The 19714-nt window shown below is 44.1% G+C and overlaps 1 protein-coding gene across 1 annotated transcript in view; it reads left to right on the forward strand.

Annotated features, from left to right (window-relative positions):
• The window catches only part of PSD (pleckstrin and Sec7 domain containing), an 809922-nt gene that overhangs the window by 496884 nt on the left and 293324 nt on the right, over positions 1-19714 (forward strand). The window contains exons 6-8 of the mRNA XM_085603917.1: positions 4679-4873; positions 12793-12873; positions 17127-17239. Of these exons, the coding sequence (XP_085460043.1) occupies positions 4679-4873; positions 12793-12873; positions 17127-17239 (389 nt within the window). The remainder of the gene's footprint in view (positions 1-4678; positions 4874-12792; positions 12874-17126; positions 17240-19714) is intronic.

The raw sequence follows: 19714 nt of genomic DNA on the forward strand, positions 1-19714 counted from the left end.
GTTTCACACATGTTATAGTTAGGTGGACATTTCACTCCTAAAAAACTATAACTCGCGCGCCCGCAGTCCACTGCTTATGACGTCACATATTTCATCACTCATGACATGGTCAGTGGCATCACTCATGACATCACTCATGACATCATCCTTACTAACTATAACGGGGGAATTTCATTGGTTTTTTACGAGTGAAATGTCCACCTAACTATAACATGTGTGAAACCTATGGTTATTTAAGTGAATTTGCAAGGTTATTTAAATGCTAATTCCTAACTATAGCGTGTGTGAAACCTATGGTTTTTTAAGTGAATTTGTACGGTTTTTTTAAATGCTAAGTTATGTATTATTTTTTAAATTTTTTTTAAGGTTTTTCACTGTGCGCGCACGGTGAGCGCACCCCGCGATTTAAAAAAAAAAAAAAAGGTTTTTCATCCTTCGGGGTCCTTTAGGGACCCCCTGACAAAGGCTAGGGGGTCAGGAACTCTCTACCCTGCCCCATTTTCACGTTCGCCACCTCTCTTTTTCACTCTCGCACCCAAAACAAACAAAATGGCAGCCGACACTTCCTGATTTCGACCGATTCGAACGTTGACTGACATGTAACCACCAATCAGAATTACGCTCGCGCACGTTAGGGTACGCGCACCGTGCGCGCCTATAGATATTTATGTACTTTTAACTGCAATTTTCTCAGGAAATACTGAACAGATTGACTCCATACATGCAAAAGGCACATGCCTGACCTGAGGACTACCTCTCTGCCAAATTTCAAGTAATTCTGTTCAGCCGTTCGGGCTGTACCTTCGACTAAAGGTCCTATGGGAAAATGCATGGGGAAAACGCGTTTTGGGACCCCTCTTTTTTCTTGGCCCCCGCTTGACGAATCACCCCGAGACTTTCAGGGTAGGAGCTGAGCGGAGCGCCCCATTAGTTTTGAAAATTTCGCGAGGATTCGTCTACCGGCGCCAAAGTTATTCAAAATAGAATTTTCAGATTTCCTATGGAAACACGGTCCTAACTATAACTATCTACTGGCGACCACCAGTAGATCATATATATATATCATATATATATATATATATATATATATATATATATATATATATATATATTAATTAAACACTCCGCAGATAGGCAGCAACAAAGTCCTCGCCACTTCCCCAGCATACACGGACCTGAAAGATAAGTGCAGATTATTTCATTCTGTGCAGTATGCCGCCATAATGTTTCGGCTCCTCCGAGCCATGATCACATGACAATGTGAACCTGTTTTATATATATATATATATATATACACAAACATACACATAAGTTTATATCTATATATAGCTACATCAAGTTGAATTGCTCGGTCTTTGAGTGAGTGGAGTTTTAAATTATAATGGACAACAGGCTAAAAAATGGGGAACGACCTTTATGTAGCAGTCCTTAGGAGTAGCTGTTAACAAGCATTTACAATGTGTAATAGGTCTCGCAACTACAAATTTTAGCCTGAAAAAGTGGCGTGGACATGAGCAAACTTTATTTGGAGTTTTTGTAAACGGTGAATGGTTATTGAAAGCCACGGACTACACGGAGCATAAACATCGCTTCCGGGCTCAAGCAGGGACTGAGGACCTGCGCCAAAATGGACTCAAGTCACAAAAATAACAGCTCTTCCACAGGACTAAAACTGTATAAAATGTCTGTTGTGCACTGTTGGCTGGCGGAAGGCTGTACTGTGAGTGCAGCTCTCATCATAAAAAAGATGCTGGGGACCAGTGACAAACTTAGCTTCAGGCATGAGCTAGAACTCTGCTAACACTACACTCTGGAGTCTGCGTGTACGGTGCTGTGTAGACTTAGCAACATCTAGACTTAAATTATATATTTTAAATAGACAATTGCATAGTATTGCTGCTCAGCTATGGGCAATGCTGTCTACGATGTACCTCACTGCCACAAAAGTGGTCTTATTTTGTTTTTGTGCATAAAGCATACATCACTTTGCCAATCTTATTAGAGCATGCAATGCACCCTGGCAACGCCATTCTAGCAGCACAAGGGCATCACCAATCAACTGGCCAAGTAGACTGGACGTGAGCGCAAAATACATGAAACAGCGTAACAAGTCCGCAAAGAAGGCAAAACACAAGTCAGAACTGTTTACAAACACAAACAGAGCAACTGAGTTCACGGCTTAGACAACAATACGCGAAGAAGCGAGAAGGTGTATGGTAGATGTACAAAATAAGTTTAAGGCCCTATAGGCAGAGCCAAACAAGTAAACGTATGATCGCTAGAGAGTCTACAGTTAAGAGAAGACTGAATAAGACGACAAACTATATAGAAAGTAAACTGTTTGTCACTAGCTTACACGGACATGACAGCATCTACGAAGCAACGGGGAGGCTAGAACTACGACAGGCAGCAGGGGACAAGTCGCAATCAAGTACACTAGGCGGGGAGTGCAAAGAAGGAGGGGTCTTGCGACAGGACCAGAGGCCAAGAGCAGTGACTATCAGAGAGAAACATGTAACGACGTAAGAGTCTGAAACAGAAGTGAATAACATTGCTTGAACCAATTCAGCTTAGCGCACCCTAGTGAGACAACCACACAAGTGAACAAACACGACTAGAAACATCACATGAAGGCACTGAGAAGACCAATGAAATGTAGAACACAAACATCTGATATTACGGAACTTTATAAGAATACAAGTTTACAGAAACACCTCATGCTGTTATGCCAACCCTTGCCACAGCCGAAGATGCAGGTGCGACCACTGATCCTTGACGGCGGCAAGTACAGTGACGCATCGATGTATGGCATCACATTAAGCGAACATCGTACACGACGAAGGCAAACCCCATAAAATTGCCTTCGCACAATGACACCTTTGGGTTCACTGGACGGGGCCCTTCATTCGAGCCCGAGGGACCGCAGCGGAGAAAGGGAGCCTCGAACCCTACTAGTGGTGCCCTGTCGTAACACTGATGAGTGACACTACGCACAGTGTGTCACTTAAGCAGAGCTTGAGAAAAAAAAAACTATCTGAATTGGGTGTGTGCTGTGTACACTCCAGTGTACACACGTACAGCGCAGACTTACACTTTGGATCAACAACTCTCGCGGGGTGCAGCAAGTGGCACCAAGAGTGCTCGTCTAGGTATCGGGTCTTCACCGGACGGGGGCTCTAGGCTTTAAACCCCAAAACACTGCTCAACCCCAGAACATTTGCGCAGCACACCCGGAAAGAGCTCCAAACGCGCCGGCTGTCACTTAGTCAAGCGTGCAGGCCACAGTAAAGTGCACCAGGTCGTAAAACGTTTTTCAAACGAGTATTGCATCTTTTGAAGGTTAACGATGAATAGAGGGACGTTTTGACAGATGGGTTAATCCAAGAAGTACTAACCTTGCACGTTTTGAAGTTTGGAGTAGGTTTACCGCCTCAAGCGGTGGGCTTTTTCCGCATGGCAAATGTAATTTTCAACAGTTGCACTGCGCCTAAGAGCAGGATGTGTGAAATCTGTTGGGCGAAGAAGCCTGAAGTGGCACAAACTAAGCGGGCTCATCAGCTATCGGTGCATAAAATCTTAAGAATTTTAGTCTGTTGTTCCATCTTCTCACATTGGTAGTACAAATCACAAACTCGACCGCCACAGACTTTCACCTCTGCGATTTCAAATTGTAGTCAATGTTCAAGAATAATTTTTTTTACTACACTGCATTAAATGTACAGATCGAAGACGAAACCAAGATTTTTTTCCTTTGAGTGGTCGGGGGCAGTGCGCTCCTCCACCCTAATTAGAAACAGATGGCCCCATAAAGATAAGAAATTGCTTCACGGCAGCCGTGAAGCTGACGACCCAGTCCGGATGGGTCGTCCAAAAGGGAGAAAGGGCAGTGACCAAAAAGCATCCTTTTCAATGGGAAGCCAGTGTTTAGCATAAACGCTGACGCGACCCAATGAAAAGGATGGGTGAGGCTTCAAGTCCCCTTCTGAAATCTCCTCTCTCACAATATGTCTCGCCGAGCGAGCAGCGCATGCGCGCTGCAACGCTAGGCGAGACAAAAATTAACCGGCTGGGAGCATATAATGTAAGGGGCAACGCCAATGCCAGCAAAGCTGTTGTAGCACCACCATGCAAATGGCAATACGGATGTAATAATGCCCTTATTAGGGCTCCAGGACTGAGAAGGTGTTTTGCTGTTGTCTCAGGCCAACTTTGCATGGAGGCATGCTGCAATAAAATAGGTAGTTCAAGGTTCTGAAGCACTTAATTCACTATCTCTTGAATTAAATAAACTGATAAGGCATTTCTTGGTTAGAGTTGTGACCCAAAATGAGTGTCTTTAGATGGCCACGTATTGGCAGTATTTACAGAAGTTCTTGGAGGCTGTTGTGGTGCATGTATGGGCACCAGGGAGTGTTACCGGATTGTGGGCCTCCGATGTGAGCAAAAATCGAATGGCAAACGGAAGCTCTTCAAATTAAGATCTCATGTTAAAAATTGGAAAACATCTTAATGCCACTATGATTTTCATTGACGTTTGCAACACTTGTTGAGGGCAAAATTAGAAAGTATTAACATGTGTACCTAAACATCACCTCTCTCCTTCCAAATTATGACCTCGATACGGTGGAGAACAATGCATTGCAGAAAATGTGTCTCAAAAGTTTTTTTTTCTTTGCAGTGACCATGTCCTCAGCCAACTGATCTCCGATTCAGACTCTGAGATGGACAGCACCGAACAACTGGCACTGGGGAGCACAGACACCCTATCAAACGGGCACAAGGCTGACCAGGAAGCTGCACAGCGCTTGGCAAAGAGGCTGTACAACCTGGACGGGTTCAAGAAAGCAGACGTGGCCCGACACCTGGGGAAGAAGTACGTGTGGGTATTGTAAGGAGCAGCAGTCCTTCCAAAACCTTATCTGCAAAATACTAAACACATTGGTGGCACAGGATGCCTTTATTTCTCTATTATGCCAGTCTAACATATGTGTAATTTCTGAATCTGCATTCTCAAGGAGAAACTCAGGTGATTCCCTCTCTAGAGTGTCTCTTCAATGCCTAATTCACTTACTCGTAGAGGAGTTACATGGCATAAGAAGTTCTCAGGCCAGAACGACTTGCTACAGTGGTCATACTCTGCCATGGGTTCTTACTCTATAAGCATTCAGAAATGCCCTTCCAGAGATTTCTTGCACACTTAAAATCATATGGGTGATCTTTAGGATTTAGAAGGTCCGCACTTCCTTGGTGGAGGGTCTGGGTGCTGTGTTTCCCAGCATTTCGAACATGTTTCTATGCAGTTTCCAAATGTGCATTTGAAAAGTGCAATGAATCTCAGGCTCAGCGCCATCCTTTTACATGTGCGTGAAATGAAAATGATTGGAAATTGATTTGTTTCTTTAATTACTTCATGAAGGTATCAAAGACTGTTTTTAATGTAGTCAGCACAACCCCCTTCCTGTAATCTAAAACGTTATGTAAGGGTGGAAATGTCCTTGAAGGTTTTCACCCGATTCTTTTGTTTTGCTTTAGTCCTAGGCTCTGTGAGTATTTAATTGCAGTTTGGTAATGTGTAAATATCTAAATTCCATAGTGTTTTTATTGCACAAAACATGTTTCCTTGCTGTCAGTTCAGACCTTTTTGTGGCTTATTTAAGGTTTGGCGGGCAACCTCTCCTCCCACCAGGATGGCTAAAGTTATAAGCTCTGCCATCATCTGCCATTTTTAGAGATCGCCGCTTGTCTGGAAGAGAGACCTGTGCCTTCAGAGTACATACTGCAATGACGGATCCTTTGAAGGCATTGGAATTTTGCTGTGTGGCTGCCATGTTTCAACTTAATATGAAACATGAAGGTTCACCTGACTCGGTGAGCAGACCAAGACTTTGGGGGACACAGTACTCCGCCAACTTTGTGGAGTTGAATCGGCCAGGCACATTTCTTTGCAAGTACCTTTCAGAGGTAAAGCGTTGAATCAAAAGACTAGGTTTATTTACTTTTTTTAATGACCTTGTGTGGAAGGTGCCTGCAGGAAAGTTCCTACCCAGAACTCCAACTTGAGTGATTAACTTAGGATAGATCAGACATCAAATCCCAGACGTCCAGGGCTGCTGCACAGACTATCCTGAAAAAATTCTACTAATCTATGGTCCATATAAGGTGTACCAGAAAGGAATGGCAAACAAGGTCTGGAAGATAAAACCAGTAGCAGAACCAGATTCTATCAACTCTTCATTGGAACAAAGTCACAAATAGTACAAGAATTATTATTTTATTATTAGAATTTGTTTAGCGCCTGCGAATCATCCCCGAGGGGATCTCTCGGCGCCCGATTCGCAGACAGCAAATTAAAGAGTGCTTGTTAGTGACAAAACAGACAGGTTTTAAGCGGTTTCTTGAACTGTCCCAAATTGGAGCAGGCTTGGATGTCATCTGGCAGTCTGTTCCAATGGACGGGGGCTAGGTGTGAAAAAGCGCGACCGCCCATTCTGGCTCTCCTGATTCTCCGAGTGCAGAGCAGTCGGCTGCTCAATCTCAATTGGCGTGCGGGTATATATGGTTGTAATTTTTTTTTTAGATAGGCAGGATCCATCCCCTGAAGTGATTTAAACACTAGGCACAGGAGCTTAAAGACTGCTCTTTTCCTGATAGGGAGCCAGTGCAGTTGTTGCAGAAGGGGTACTGACGGAGTTCACGCGGGTTTATTGAGGGCTAGACGCGCTGCTGTATTTTGGACAATATGCAACCTGGACAGTAAATCTTCCCTAATCCCTACCAGTAGCGAATTTCCATAATCTAGTCTACTGACTAGAAGTGCCTGGATAAGAGCTTTTCTGGCTGAGAGGGGAATCTAAGGGAAATTTTTCTCAGCATTCGCATCATACCGAAGCAGGTGCCCGAGATGGTTTTCACATGCGCCTCCATGGAAAGTCTGTCATCAATTATGATGCCCAGATTCTTCGCCCACGTTTTTGGTGTAGGAGCTTCCTCGAGTTCTACTGGCCACCAGTCCATAACTCCTCTGCTTTCCCGAACAGCAGGATCTCCGTTTTATTGGAGTTAAGCTGTAAGAAGTTCATACTCATCCATGTGGCTATTTTTACCATGCAGTTCTTAAACTTTGCTCTGGTCGATGCGGGATCCGTCTCTATGGGGACTTTAACTTGAGTATCGTCCGCATACAGGAACTTATCGAACCAACAAGATCTAATGATAGTGGCCAGAGAGGACACATAGATGTTGACCAAGTTGGGACTTAAAATGGATCCCTGAGGGACCCCCTCGTCCACCACCGAGGTCTGTGACGTAAATGTGTCCAATTGGACACATTGTGTTCTGTCGGCCAGGAAGCTTTGTAGCCATTTTAAGGCTATTCCTCTGACACCAATCTCTCATAGCTTATCCAAAAGGATTCTATGAGAGATGTTGTCAAAAGCTGCCGACAAGTCAAGAAGAACTAGCTTCGTGGGTGTCCCCTTGTCCAAAGCCATCCTTATCGTATCTGTTACTTCAGTCAACACGGATTCGGTGCTATAAAGCGCACGGAAGCCTGACTGAGAAGGATCGAGTAGGTAGTTTTGTTCCAAATAGCCCGAAAGTTGTTTAATCAGAGTCTCCATGATTTTAGAGCAAAATGGGAAAAGACAGATGGGTCTATAATTTTGTAGATCTGAAGGATCGGCTAGAGCTTTTTTTTTAGTAATGGTTTTATTTGCGCCTTCTTCCACTTAAAAGGAAAAGTGGCCGTAGCTATGATATATTACAGACTTCCGTGATCGAGTCTGAAAGGGCCGGTGCGAGATCTGAGATAATGAAGGGAGGGGCCAGGTCTAACGGGGAGCCCGATTTAGTGTGCGCTAATGCGGACAGTACTTGTTCGGAGGTGATGACGGAAAAGGACTCTAAGCTGGGAGAAAAAGGGTCTTCTGGGAGCTGTGCTACCACCCTAAGAGCCTCTTCCGAACCAAAGGAACTATAAATTTTATCGACCTTTTGTTTAAAATGATTAGCTAAGTCGTCGCATAGCCTTTGCGTCGGCGGGAGCGAAGAATTATTTGCTCTGGGGTTAGTGAACTCCTTAAGGATCTTAAAGAGCTCTTTAGAAGAGCTCTTTGCTTCAATGATTCGAGTGCCTAGGTGTGCTCTTCTGGCTATGTTACAGCTATTTAGATATGCTCTATGTGCTGTTCTGTAGGCCAGTGTATCCCCCCCAACTTTGCTTTTCTCCATTTTCTCTCCCTAATTCTGCATGCAGATTTTTCTTTCTTGAGGCTCTCCAAGTACTATGGGGCTGGGGATGCCCTTGGAATGGAATGGAAAGTATGTGAAGAAAGGGTTGCAATAGTTCCTAGTAGTTCGGACAACAGCATTGTTTTAACTTCTAATTGAGGGGTGGGATTTGTTCAGTTTTCTTCCTTCTTCGTTTTCTGTCGATCTTGAACAACTCCTTGGTCCTCCAAGAGGTGGCTGTTAGAACACCAGCTCCTCACTTATTCACAGATTAAGCTCACTTTCCTCATTTTGGTCAAATTCCTTCTTTCATTGGTTCATTGACTTGCTCTAAATATTGCTCAGGGTCCTCTTATTTTTCTTGCAAATACAGAAAAACCTAGACCTGTATGCTTTTCGGATGAAAACTCCTAAGCTCAGAATTCCCACCTTCAAACAATTCCCAGGTACCAGACTGGAGCCATAAATCTTTTCAGCAATGCTTTCCTCATACTGGTAGGTGGTGCCATATGGCTCGGCAGTGACTTCATCCTGCGCTGGAAGTAACAAAGTTAAGCTGCATATAATCCCCACCCAGGTGCACTGATGTCAGTTTCTTTATTTCTGTGCCGTACAATGCAGGTCCAGAGGCCTGCCCCCATTGTTGGTTTTGAGACAACACTTTGTCTTAAAGACAGCCTACCAGGGAAGATGTCTCTCCCGAAAACAACTGGTTTCATGCTGTGCCACAATTCCAGGAAGCAAATGTTGGTCACAGATTTAAACAAAATGTACAAACAGTCACAATGGTTCACACAGAGCCTATTTAACAGAGAATTACTGGATGAAAAACCAGCAGGATTACTGTGACTAGTATAGTATAATATCATGACAGTCCAGACAGTAGGTTATGAGTGAAACAGTGAAGCTTTAAGAAAATGATAAATCACATCTTGAAATCAGTATTTGAACATGGTAAGTGCAAAGTGACCCCACATGAGCAGCAGACAGAACCAGACATATAAGTGAAACAAGCGATGAAAATCATAAGTATGTTGGTATGCAGATAACCTTACAGTTCAGTCCTATTAGACAAGACATTACCTTGCCTGTCCACACAACTGTTGTGAAATATCAGGAGGATTGTTTTCAAATAGTGTCCACACAAAGTGTACCTATGGTGCTTGGGCTCCATTCACTACTCAGCGTTGTTCGATAAGTGGAGTGCATATACTCAAGGCATTCAGGGAGCAGAAGGTGAAGCTTTATGTCGTAAGAAGAGGTTGCGTTCGAAACAGAGGTCCTGCTCCAAGTTGGTGGGCTGTTCTTGATCGTGGTAACATGGTAGGTCCAACGAAAAGTCTTGTTCCCCCTAAAACACTTCTGGTAAGTAGAAGTTGATAACACAACATAAGGGCTAGAAAGCAAGTGGGACTTGTCCCCATCTTGCCACTTAAAGTCTGATATGAAGTCACAAGGACATCACTCGAAGGGTTCATTGTCTTCTGATCCAAGCCAGTCCGACATTTGGTCCTGGCCTGCCATGAATTCCTAGCCTTTCGATGACCCTTGTTATCTTTAAGGAGGCATGCTGCTGACTCGGACAATTCCCTCTGATACACCCTTGGATCATGAGGGGATGCCTGTTGAGACTCTGTTAGCGGGCCCTTTGTCAATGCTGTCTGTTTCCGGGGGGCCAGTTCCTGGGTGAGTACCAAATCCGGTCCAAATCTCCAGTCTAGCCCCAGGTCCCAAATCAATTTGGTCACTGATGAAGGCCTGTATTTAGACTCCCAAACATGTAGGAGACTAGGTACCGCCCAAGAGACAAAACTGGACTGGCCACTTCCCCCACCAACAGAATAAAGTGTCTCTTTTGCTGTAATAATACATAGCACAGTAGAAGTGTTAAACTTGCAATTGCCTAGTCTGGAAACCAAAGCCATTTTATTGACTGTAGTTCTTCAACCAGGTGCAACTTCGTCTGAGCCACTGCTACCATTTAAGAAGGCCTTTCTGATACTTTCATGGCCACTATGTCTTGCTGAACTCCTCTGGTCAGTTGACCATTGGCAAGACGGCACAAACCAGCCCCTGGCGATCCTGAAGTTTTGATGAGACACCCAATGCTTGAAAGTCGTGTGGTGCAAGTATCCACAAGTAAAGTCAATCTGAATGTTTTTCATTTGAGCACCCTGGTAGGAGTCAAAACATACTGTTGCTTTTGGAAAGAAAATGTTATCCTCAGCTAGCTTGATGTTAGGATCTTTGAATGCTTTGTACCGTCAGGGCAGATACACACATGTTATGGGACACCACAAGAGAGATCTTGCCAGCTGTTCTGGAGCACCTCAGGAACTGACTGGCTCAAATGATCCAAGATGGACAAGATGCAGCAAAGTATGTGTTGCCTGCAGGCCTGGACACCACCGACTGCGTAGGCCGTGGTATTGACACAAGTATTGCGCTTAGAAGGCAGACCTGGTTGTGATCAACCAGGTTTTGCAGTGGATGTTCAAGCCTCCTTTATGGACATGCCTTTTGATGGATCCAAGCAAACACAAGGTGATGATGGACGAAGCACTGAAATTGTTCAGACACTCACCCCCAGTCACATATCTGGGTTGAATCCATCATCGTTCTTTAGCTCACTTCGCTACCCCAGTTCAGACCCAGCCATGTGCAAATCAGTCTTGATCCTGTGCCTCATGGGAACAGTCCAGCCCGCACTGCCAAGCCAGGTCTTCCCTGGACCGGTAACAAGCATCCTAGGACTGGTTTCGGGGTAGCACCCCTCATCAGCCAGGCTAGCCTGAATCCAGTGGCAAAGTGAGCAAGACACCCATGTCTGGGCACACCCTGCCAACTTAGGGCCAGCAAAGCAAACACAAGGAGATGATGGATGGAGCGCTGAAACATTTCAGACACTCACCCCCAGTCACAGATCTGGGTTGAATCCTTCATCGTTCTTTAGCACACTTCGCCACCCCAGTTCAGACCCAGCCATATGCAACTCAGTCTTGACCCAGTGCCTCATGGGAACAGTCCAGCCCGAACTGCCAAGGAGGGTCTTCCCTGATGGATCCAGACAGAAAGTTGACTCACGGTTCGAGTGAATTAAAAATAGTCACAAAACAGCTTGGTCCTTGGGGTTATTGCCCCAAGTCAGCGAATTCCACCAGCAGTCTAAAACGTTTAGGATCTATCCCAGATTTGTAGCTTAGTGGCAGTGCCAATCTACCCAGCAGGTGCAGTAGAAAATGCAGCCCTCTTGGTGTGGAATCAAGTCCGCTCACACCAGCACGAACTGATATATTTCAGCTCTTCCTCCCAAGCTGTAGCAGTCCCCAAGCCACTTTTATTTTCCCTCATTGGCCCCATGCAGCTGGTAGATGGCAAGATGCAATATTTCCATTCTGGCTAGAGATCCTGACTGTTCTGTAAGAAAACCAGCCCCCACCTCCGCAAAACCGGCCCCCATTCTTCCAGCCTCCCGGGGAATAGCCCGATTCCTGGTATGACCAGTCCGGCCCTGCTTTTGACAGTTCTTTCTGCCTTCTACCACCCACGTGCAGCTACTGTCTTCTCATACTAAAGGCTCCAACCTCCTTCTCGAATGCTTTAACCTTCTCCGTCGTGCTCCTACTGTATCTTCTTTACTCATGCATCCTCACACCTGCTTCTAACTCCACCTCCCCATACCTAACCCTTCTCCTAGGGCCCCCCCCTTACACCATCCATACTTGATTCAATCTATTTCAACATCTTCCCATCTACTCCGGCTTCCTTGAAACACCCAGGAAGAATGAGGATGGACTGGGTGGGTGTGTGAGCATTCCAGATTAACTTTGTGCATTTTCATAGTTGCATTTTTTATCTCAAACGATTTTGTATTCAGAATTGACAAGAAATGCTTGAGGGATCCTGTGTTGCAACTAGGTTGCTGTTTCACTTCGGCTATGTTGTTAGGGTAATTTGTTTATGAATCAAGTTAACTAACAACTTCATAAATTTCTGTGGCTTGTGGCATGCCGAGTGTCATGTGCCTTCATTATGCCAACACTAAATAATACTATGATAACAGCGTCGGATTGGTAATGCGGGCACTCGGGCAATGCCCGAGGGGCCGGCATCCAAATTCCTGCTCTGGGCTGCTTTTTTGAGCAGCCTGGGGGGGCGATTTGGGTGGTGCCTGCTTTGATAGATGCTGCCAGCGGCCCAGTGGGTGCCTGAGTGGCCTTTATGGAGATAGATGATCGTCCATTTATCAAGAACAGAGGTCTCACTCCCTTTCTCTCGCTGGGCCGGCCCATTAACATATGCATATTGAACGGGGGCGGGGGGGGGGGCTGAGCAAAAGTGGTCTCACTTGTTGTTTTCAGGTGTGTTTCACCAGTGTACACTGATCTGTGATTGTTTTGTACCAAATCATGTGACAGAGTGATGTTTGCCATTTGTTTGGCATTATAAAACATAAATAAAGTCAATAAACAGTGTTTTCCTTTTGCTTCCTTTCTTTTCAGCTTTTGTTTCTTGATTATTGAGATTTAGGTTAACACAAATATATTTGTCTTTCATTTTCAGTAACGAGTTCAGTAAGATGGTGGCAGAGGAATACTTGAAGTTCTTTGTGTTCACCGGGCTTTCCCTTGACCAGGCGCTAAGGTGGGTTTCCAGCTTGGGCGAAGAAATGACACGGGCGTTGATCATGGTAGCTTTGATTGCCATTTTGACATGGAAGTGACAAGGAAACCCGTGGCGTGGGCTTGCTCCATAAATCAACTAAAAACCTCCATCCATCAAGTGAAGGAGGTCTTGGGTATCTCCTTTGAGATGTGTTAATGATATCATAATAGAGACATATGCACGGTTGTATGTCACATAATCTACCACTTTTTCAACTACCACTCTGTCATCAATATAAGTATAGATTTACCATTCTTGGCTCCACATTTACTTACCTTGCCGACATTGTAGTAGTTCGACCACCTTATTGGTACCCTCATTCCCCCCCTACATTCACTGGACGGGTTTAGATTGGCAGAATTTGTTGCCATCATCTCGGCGTCAAGGTATTACAGTAAATATCATTACTTGTGGTTTGGTGGTTCTGATGAAGTTTGCTTTCAGTTGACTTGGGGTTGAAGGATTGAATTAGCTGCAGTGTCCCTGCAGTTTGCCACCATAGTGATTTCTACTCAGACACCACCATGTTGGGTCAGTGTAATTCTCTGACTCCTCACTGAAAGATCACCATTCCACCCCTGCTCTACCACTTTTCAAGAAGAATATGAACACCTATTGTGCTTCTACATCCTAACACTAAAGAACCCAGAGCTCCAAGCTATGATTCCATAAAGTAGTATGGCTTACAGGCAGGCACAATGTTTATTGTGTTTATTGTGTTCCTGCCATGAAGTTACATAACCGACTACCCAAGAGGTTCAACTCCAACACATTAATTTCTCCATGTATGCACACTGAGAAAAACACCCTGACAATCCACTTCAGTGGCATTTAGAGTGCAATGTGAATATTCTCCTCCAGCTTTTGGTGGATATAGGTATAAAAGATAGAGCAGCAGATGTTCTTCGTTCCTATTTGGAAAATAGGAAGCAAGCTGTGGTACTGGATGAGCATACATCCCCTCATTTTGTATTGCCGTGTGGAGTGCCCCAGGGATCGGCACTCTCACCTACCTTATTGCCCTCTGGCCAAACTTATTCGCTCCCATGGCTTTAAGGCCATTTGCTATGCAGATGACACACAAATTATCATCTCTTTAGCCACAAATCCAGAGACTGTGGCCGAGCGTTCTAAGCTATGCATGAATCAGATCATCTGATGGATGCAGAATAACTGACTAAAATTGAATACAGGGAAGACGGAGGTAGTTATGTTTGGAGGAGACATGTCTCTCTGGAACTCAAATTGGTGGCCTGAAGCAGCAGGACTCTGCCCTCAGCCAGTAAAGAAGGTAAAAAACCTTGGAATTCTTATTGATGACCAACTCTCCCAAACTAACCAGGTAAACAGTATCACTTCTTCCTGTTTTTTCATTATTAAAATCCTTAGGAAAATCCTTCCTTTTATTCCTATGTCTTTAAGGAAGTTGGTTGTAACGGCACTGATCCTGTAAAAAATTGACTATTGCAACTCACTCTATATTGGATCAAAAAAAAGTGTAATCCAAAAACTTCAGATCCTGCAGAACGCGGCAGCTCGGCTGTTGCTAGAGCTACCTAAATTTAGCTCAATTAGCCAAATTACTCACGAAAAATTACATTGGTTACCCATATCCGCGAGGATTCAATTTAAATCAATGTGTATATTACATAAGAGCTTGCACAGGCTAGGACCATCGCAGATAGGTCAATACTGCAAACAGTATACCCCACTGAGCAGTCTACGTTCCGCGTCAGCCCACCTGCTTGTGGTGCCAAAAGTAAGGACTTTGAAGTGGGGTGGTAGAAGTTTTCGGCACTTGGCTCCTAAATTTTGGAACACTATGCCGTTGCATCTTAGAATGCAAATTGATCTACTACAGTTTAGAAAGGGTTTAAAAACGTGGCTATTTACATGTATCCCCACAAGGCCATAAGTTTTCTTTATCTGGATGTATGGCAGTAAGCGCTAAGACGCCAAGGCAAACATGCGCTTTATAAAAACCAATTTTCGTTTCATTTCAAATAGCAACTTAAAAGTAGTTATATTTCTCACTGCTGATTGGACGAGAATTACGTTCTGCAGTGATTATAGTCTCTTAAAAAGTCACATCACACCAAATCTTTGTCTTCTTCATAAAGTAAAGGCAATAGGAAACGGCATTTGTGTCAAAGTGTAAAGCTTAACGGGGGTTATGGCCTTCACATCAGTGCCACTGCCAAACCTCGGATGTTACTTGGGTGTGGTAGTATACCGTAGACCCTTACATCCTACTGAAGGGGCAAAAGCTATGAGCGGGAGAATGAATCCTAAATCTACTGTGATATAACATGATTTAGAATGATGAGCAAGCAGGAAAATTAAACACTCAAATCTTATATTCGTCTTGCATTTTATTCCTCCTAATTCTGTGATTCGCTGTAATTAATAGAGGAGACTACGGAATTGAATGTAATCTTCGTAGAGGTCACCATTAATTGTTTAGGTCCCAGAATTCAAAAATAAGTTCTCGACCACCCTTTAAAATGCTGAGTCACAACATCTGCTTGCTTGTGGGTAATATTTTTCCTCGGTGTGCTCCACTTTGTTAAAGGTTAGTTACAGTGTCATGCTTAGGCAATATTGGCACTATATGTGTAAGTTTTACGAACTTGAGCTAAACATGGTTGAACGCAATTGCCCTGTTTTATTCCCGACTGTTAAAATGTATTAACGACTGCGTAGGTTTTTAAATAATTTTTTAATCTTAATTATATTGTATTTTCCGTGGAGTGTACACTAAAATGATTTTTCTCAAAGATTAGTTGAGAAACCGTAAATAGATTTGAAGAGCTTGGGATAATCAGGCATATTCCTGCAGTACTTTGAGACTTTCAAAGAACGCCTGACATATATCTGTATTTTTAGCTATTTGCCACCGCGTTGTCTTTACCTATGTTTCAATGCAGTCTATTTCTTTTGCCTGAAATTTTCTCTCAAAAGCTTGGTACAGTACAAGCAGCATAGGTATCATGAATTTGAAATACACTTGGAGCGGCATTTTTATACAGCGGGGGGAGGTCACAAAGCATATCATCTGCTGAAAAATCAGCAGGAAAAGATAAAAGCAGCCTTTGAGCTTGGCCGGGCAGCTGGTACACTCTGCTGAGCTTCCTAATTCATCACCGAATATAACACTATGATCTCACGCCCAAGAGTCCACAGTAGTTCGAGTTTAGGGTTTTGGAATAAGTGAAAATGGGTTACCTGCGGAAATAATGCTTCTCAGATGGTTCATCCAGACTCCATGGAGGTCAAGGAGTGAGACCTTTCTCTCAAGGCTGACGCTCAGGGAAAGTGAGATTGTGTTCCAGGGTGTGTAATCGCAACCAATGCGTGAGATTGTGTTCTATCTAGTCTGTACGACTCATGCCTAATAAGTGAGAGCGTTCAACAGTCAATGGCCTCGCACTCAGTAAGGGAGACTTGATGTATCTGGTAATGTGATGAACAGTGAGTGATCGTTGGATTGGAAGCAAGCAGCAGGCGTGCTGTCTACTGGTGAAAGTGAGGTAATGCTAGTTATTTAGTTGTGCGGCTGTTACATGATCAAGACTGGTCTTTAGACTGTGTATGGGGTCTGAATGCCCAGCCCACGCCAACCACGTTTTTGACGAAAATTTGTAGGTCAGATTTGTTTTTCATATAGGGGGATATGATTGTATTGTATTGTAACTGTATTTATATATCGCTTACTAACCATGACGAGGCGTCATAGTGCTTTTCGGCGGGTAGCACGCTAATCCGGAACCCAAAGAGGATTAGAGGTGAATTAGTATAGGGAGATATGAAATTAATTTGAGCGGTGGACATGTGAGTTTATTTGGGTTGAAAAAGGATAGTGGAGGGATAGAAGAGGGACGAATTTACATTTATATAGCGTTTCCTACTCCATATGAGGTGTTGAAGTGCTTTTCGGCAGGTAATACGCTACTCCGAAACCCAAATAGGACTAATGTGGAATTAGTATAGGGAAATATGAAATTAATTTGAGTGGTAGACATGTGAGTCTGTTAGTTGGATTGAAAAAGATAGTGGAGGGATAGGAGAGGGAAGGGTCTATAAAGTGTTTTTTGGGGGTATCATAGCAGTAGCAGGAGGTATGGGATGAGTAAAGGGGAGGTGAATGCGAGTGAGTGGTGAGGATTAAATGTATGTGATAGTTAAAATCAAACCTCTCAGGATAAATAACCTGCTTTCTTCTTCCCTTGTAGGACATTTCTACGAGAACTTGCCCTCATGGGAGAGACTCAGGAGAGAGAGCGAGTCCTGGCCCACTTCTCCCAGCGCTACCATCAGTGTAACCCAGACATGATCTCCTCTGAGGGTGAGTGGGCCACCTGCCGACACATGGGGATGTGGTAGTCATGTTTGTGAGAGGACGCATGGCCCGGCATGTACATAGGAAGTTAATCAGACTCAGTTCAGTTGAGCTGAAAACATTTTGATGATATGGCTGAGTACATTAACACTTGAAATATAAGCAGAAAGAATGAGCACCGCACACAACCGTTCACTGGTGAATGGTTAGTTTGCACTAGTGTCTGTTTAATCCACTGGACTTTGCACCATTCAATGGCGGATTCCATCCCTCCTTCCCCAACACGCCCCCACCCTAATTCAGTAAAACGCGTGCAGTATTTCTTTTGTTTAATCTAAATGTATTTTTGTATTGTGCATACAAACCTCTAAAAACTGACTAAAAGTGACAAATACATTATAAATGTTTGTATAGCGAGAAGAGAATTGCGGTTTTACTTGCACAAATGATATTTAATAGTTCAGCAAATTTAAATTCACCATTTTAACACAGATACATACCCAGGTAAAGAATAGAATAGAATAAATAAACTTTCAAAAGGAGCATGCGAGCAAAATAAAATTCATACGAAGTTTAATAATAAAAATAGTGAAGCCTGGACAAAATGCACTAAAGGAAGAAGAGGACAAAAAATAAATAAAGAGAAGAACTAAAACCATAAAGTAACTGAGAAGCTGACGCAAGAGACTATATAAAGTAGTAGTCAGAGGTTATAAATTCAAAGTAATAGACCGAGTATGAGCATTATCATACATGCAAACAGGGGCCCCGCTCCTCCATTTGAGCGGAGGTGGTCGCCCCACAAGCCCTAGAGCTGATAAATAAAACGGTGATAAAGTTTATTTATTGCCTTCTTATTTTTTAGCAACCCATCCTAAACTGTCTGGACGGGGCGGGGCCAGCACTGCCGAGTGGCAGCAGCAGGGAGCTGTGCGCTTTAAAATGTGCATATCTCTTCGGCAGACCATCTTGGGACGGCCAGACAGACATGATCATTTTAAAGTTCTCTAACCTAGCTGTCTAAGACAGCTGGGTTAGAGAAAGCGCTGGCCTCCAGTGCTCTTAGGAGCGCTGAGAGAGGCGGCTCTATCCAATCCTGACCCTGCTTTATGCTGTAAAAGCAGCGCCAGGATTGGGTAGTGCAGTTTCCTGCAAAGTCATTTTTAGCTTCAAGAATCTGGAGTCTCACGCCTGAATTGAGGCTGTTGCCATAGATGCATTATTTATCAATTAGAAAGTAACTAACAGTGATACATTGGAAGAGGGGATGGGATAGGAGGTAACATGAAGGGCCTTAATATGTCTGCCTTATATATTAATGTTGAGATATCGGGTCTCAGTTAATGATACTGACCGCTATCTCTCGATAAGTTAACAATAATAAGTTAAACTCTGTGGAATGGGGAATAACTGGCTGGTCCAGGAATTACCAGGTCCTTTTATGCATGTATTTCCGAAGATCTGCAGCTAGGGGGAAGAAGATTCCCACTGGACACTGATGCCTATAACTCCCACTGGGTACCATGGTACGCTGTAGCCAAGAGATGAAGATGACGGGAGTGGGGAGGTGAGTGCATGGAGTCCTGCTGCCGAAATTTTGGTTTCTGAGCTGCAGTAGAGAAATTCGTAGCTGCTATTGCAGGAGCTCAAGTGAGGAGCCAGGGAGCCCTCACTAGCTATAGCTTCTCGGGGTATAATCCTAGTGTCCTGGTATACAGCAGTAGTGAGTTGGCAATGATTGGGTTAGTGGAGCGAAGTTATGGAACCTCTCGGCCACCATTTTAAATTCGGTCGGTGGCAGTGAAGATTAGGACTATGCGTACCAGGAACCCGAGCATAGAGCCATCATCAGACAACTCCTTTGGGCTTCTATGGTACCTTTGATCCTGTACCTTTTATGGAATTAAGCAACTTCAGTACCCCACTAGGGGCAGCCTGCCCAGCAAGGGGAGGTCTGGTTTGCAGCCCCTAGATGCAAACATTATAGCGCCAGTGGGAGAGGCTGCTGGACAGAGACCCCTTGTCTTCCACATGTTGATGAGGTGACAGCAGAGAGACCTGGGACAAGACGCACAGGAATGGACCTCTTGGGCTGCACTAGACCAGGTGACCATACGGAGGAGAGAGACTTCAAAGCCATTCATCACTAATGACCCAAAGTAGGACTTGAGGCAAAAGTCATGGTGGAGGAACTATGCTGGGGTGTAGGTGGTTGTGATAGGCTATGGGCTGGCATGGGAGGCCCTTGGTGATTTTGCTCACCCCTGATTTTGAAATATAATTACAAGAGTGATGATCCTGCCATTTTCTTCCTATGCGATCCACGTAGATGACAGGACTGTGCATAGAGTACTGTAGCAAACCCAACCTTGCGGGCACAACAGAGCCAGTCATCCGATGTCATCTGAAGGTGCCTTTTCTTGCACACTTAACCAGCACCACCGGATACACTAGTCACACCTTGCATTGTGAAAACATAGA

Source organism: Triturus cristatus, chromosome 1_2, assembly GCF_964204655.1.
Source record: "Triturus cristatus chromosome 1_2, aTriCri1.1, whole genome shotgun sequence".
Classification (NCBI taxonomy): Eukaryota; Metazoa; Chordata; class Amphibia; order Caudata; family Salamandridae; genus Triturus; species Triturus cristatus.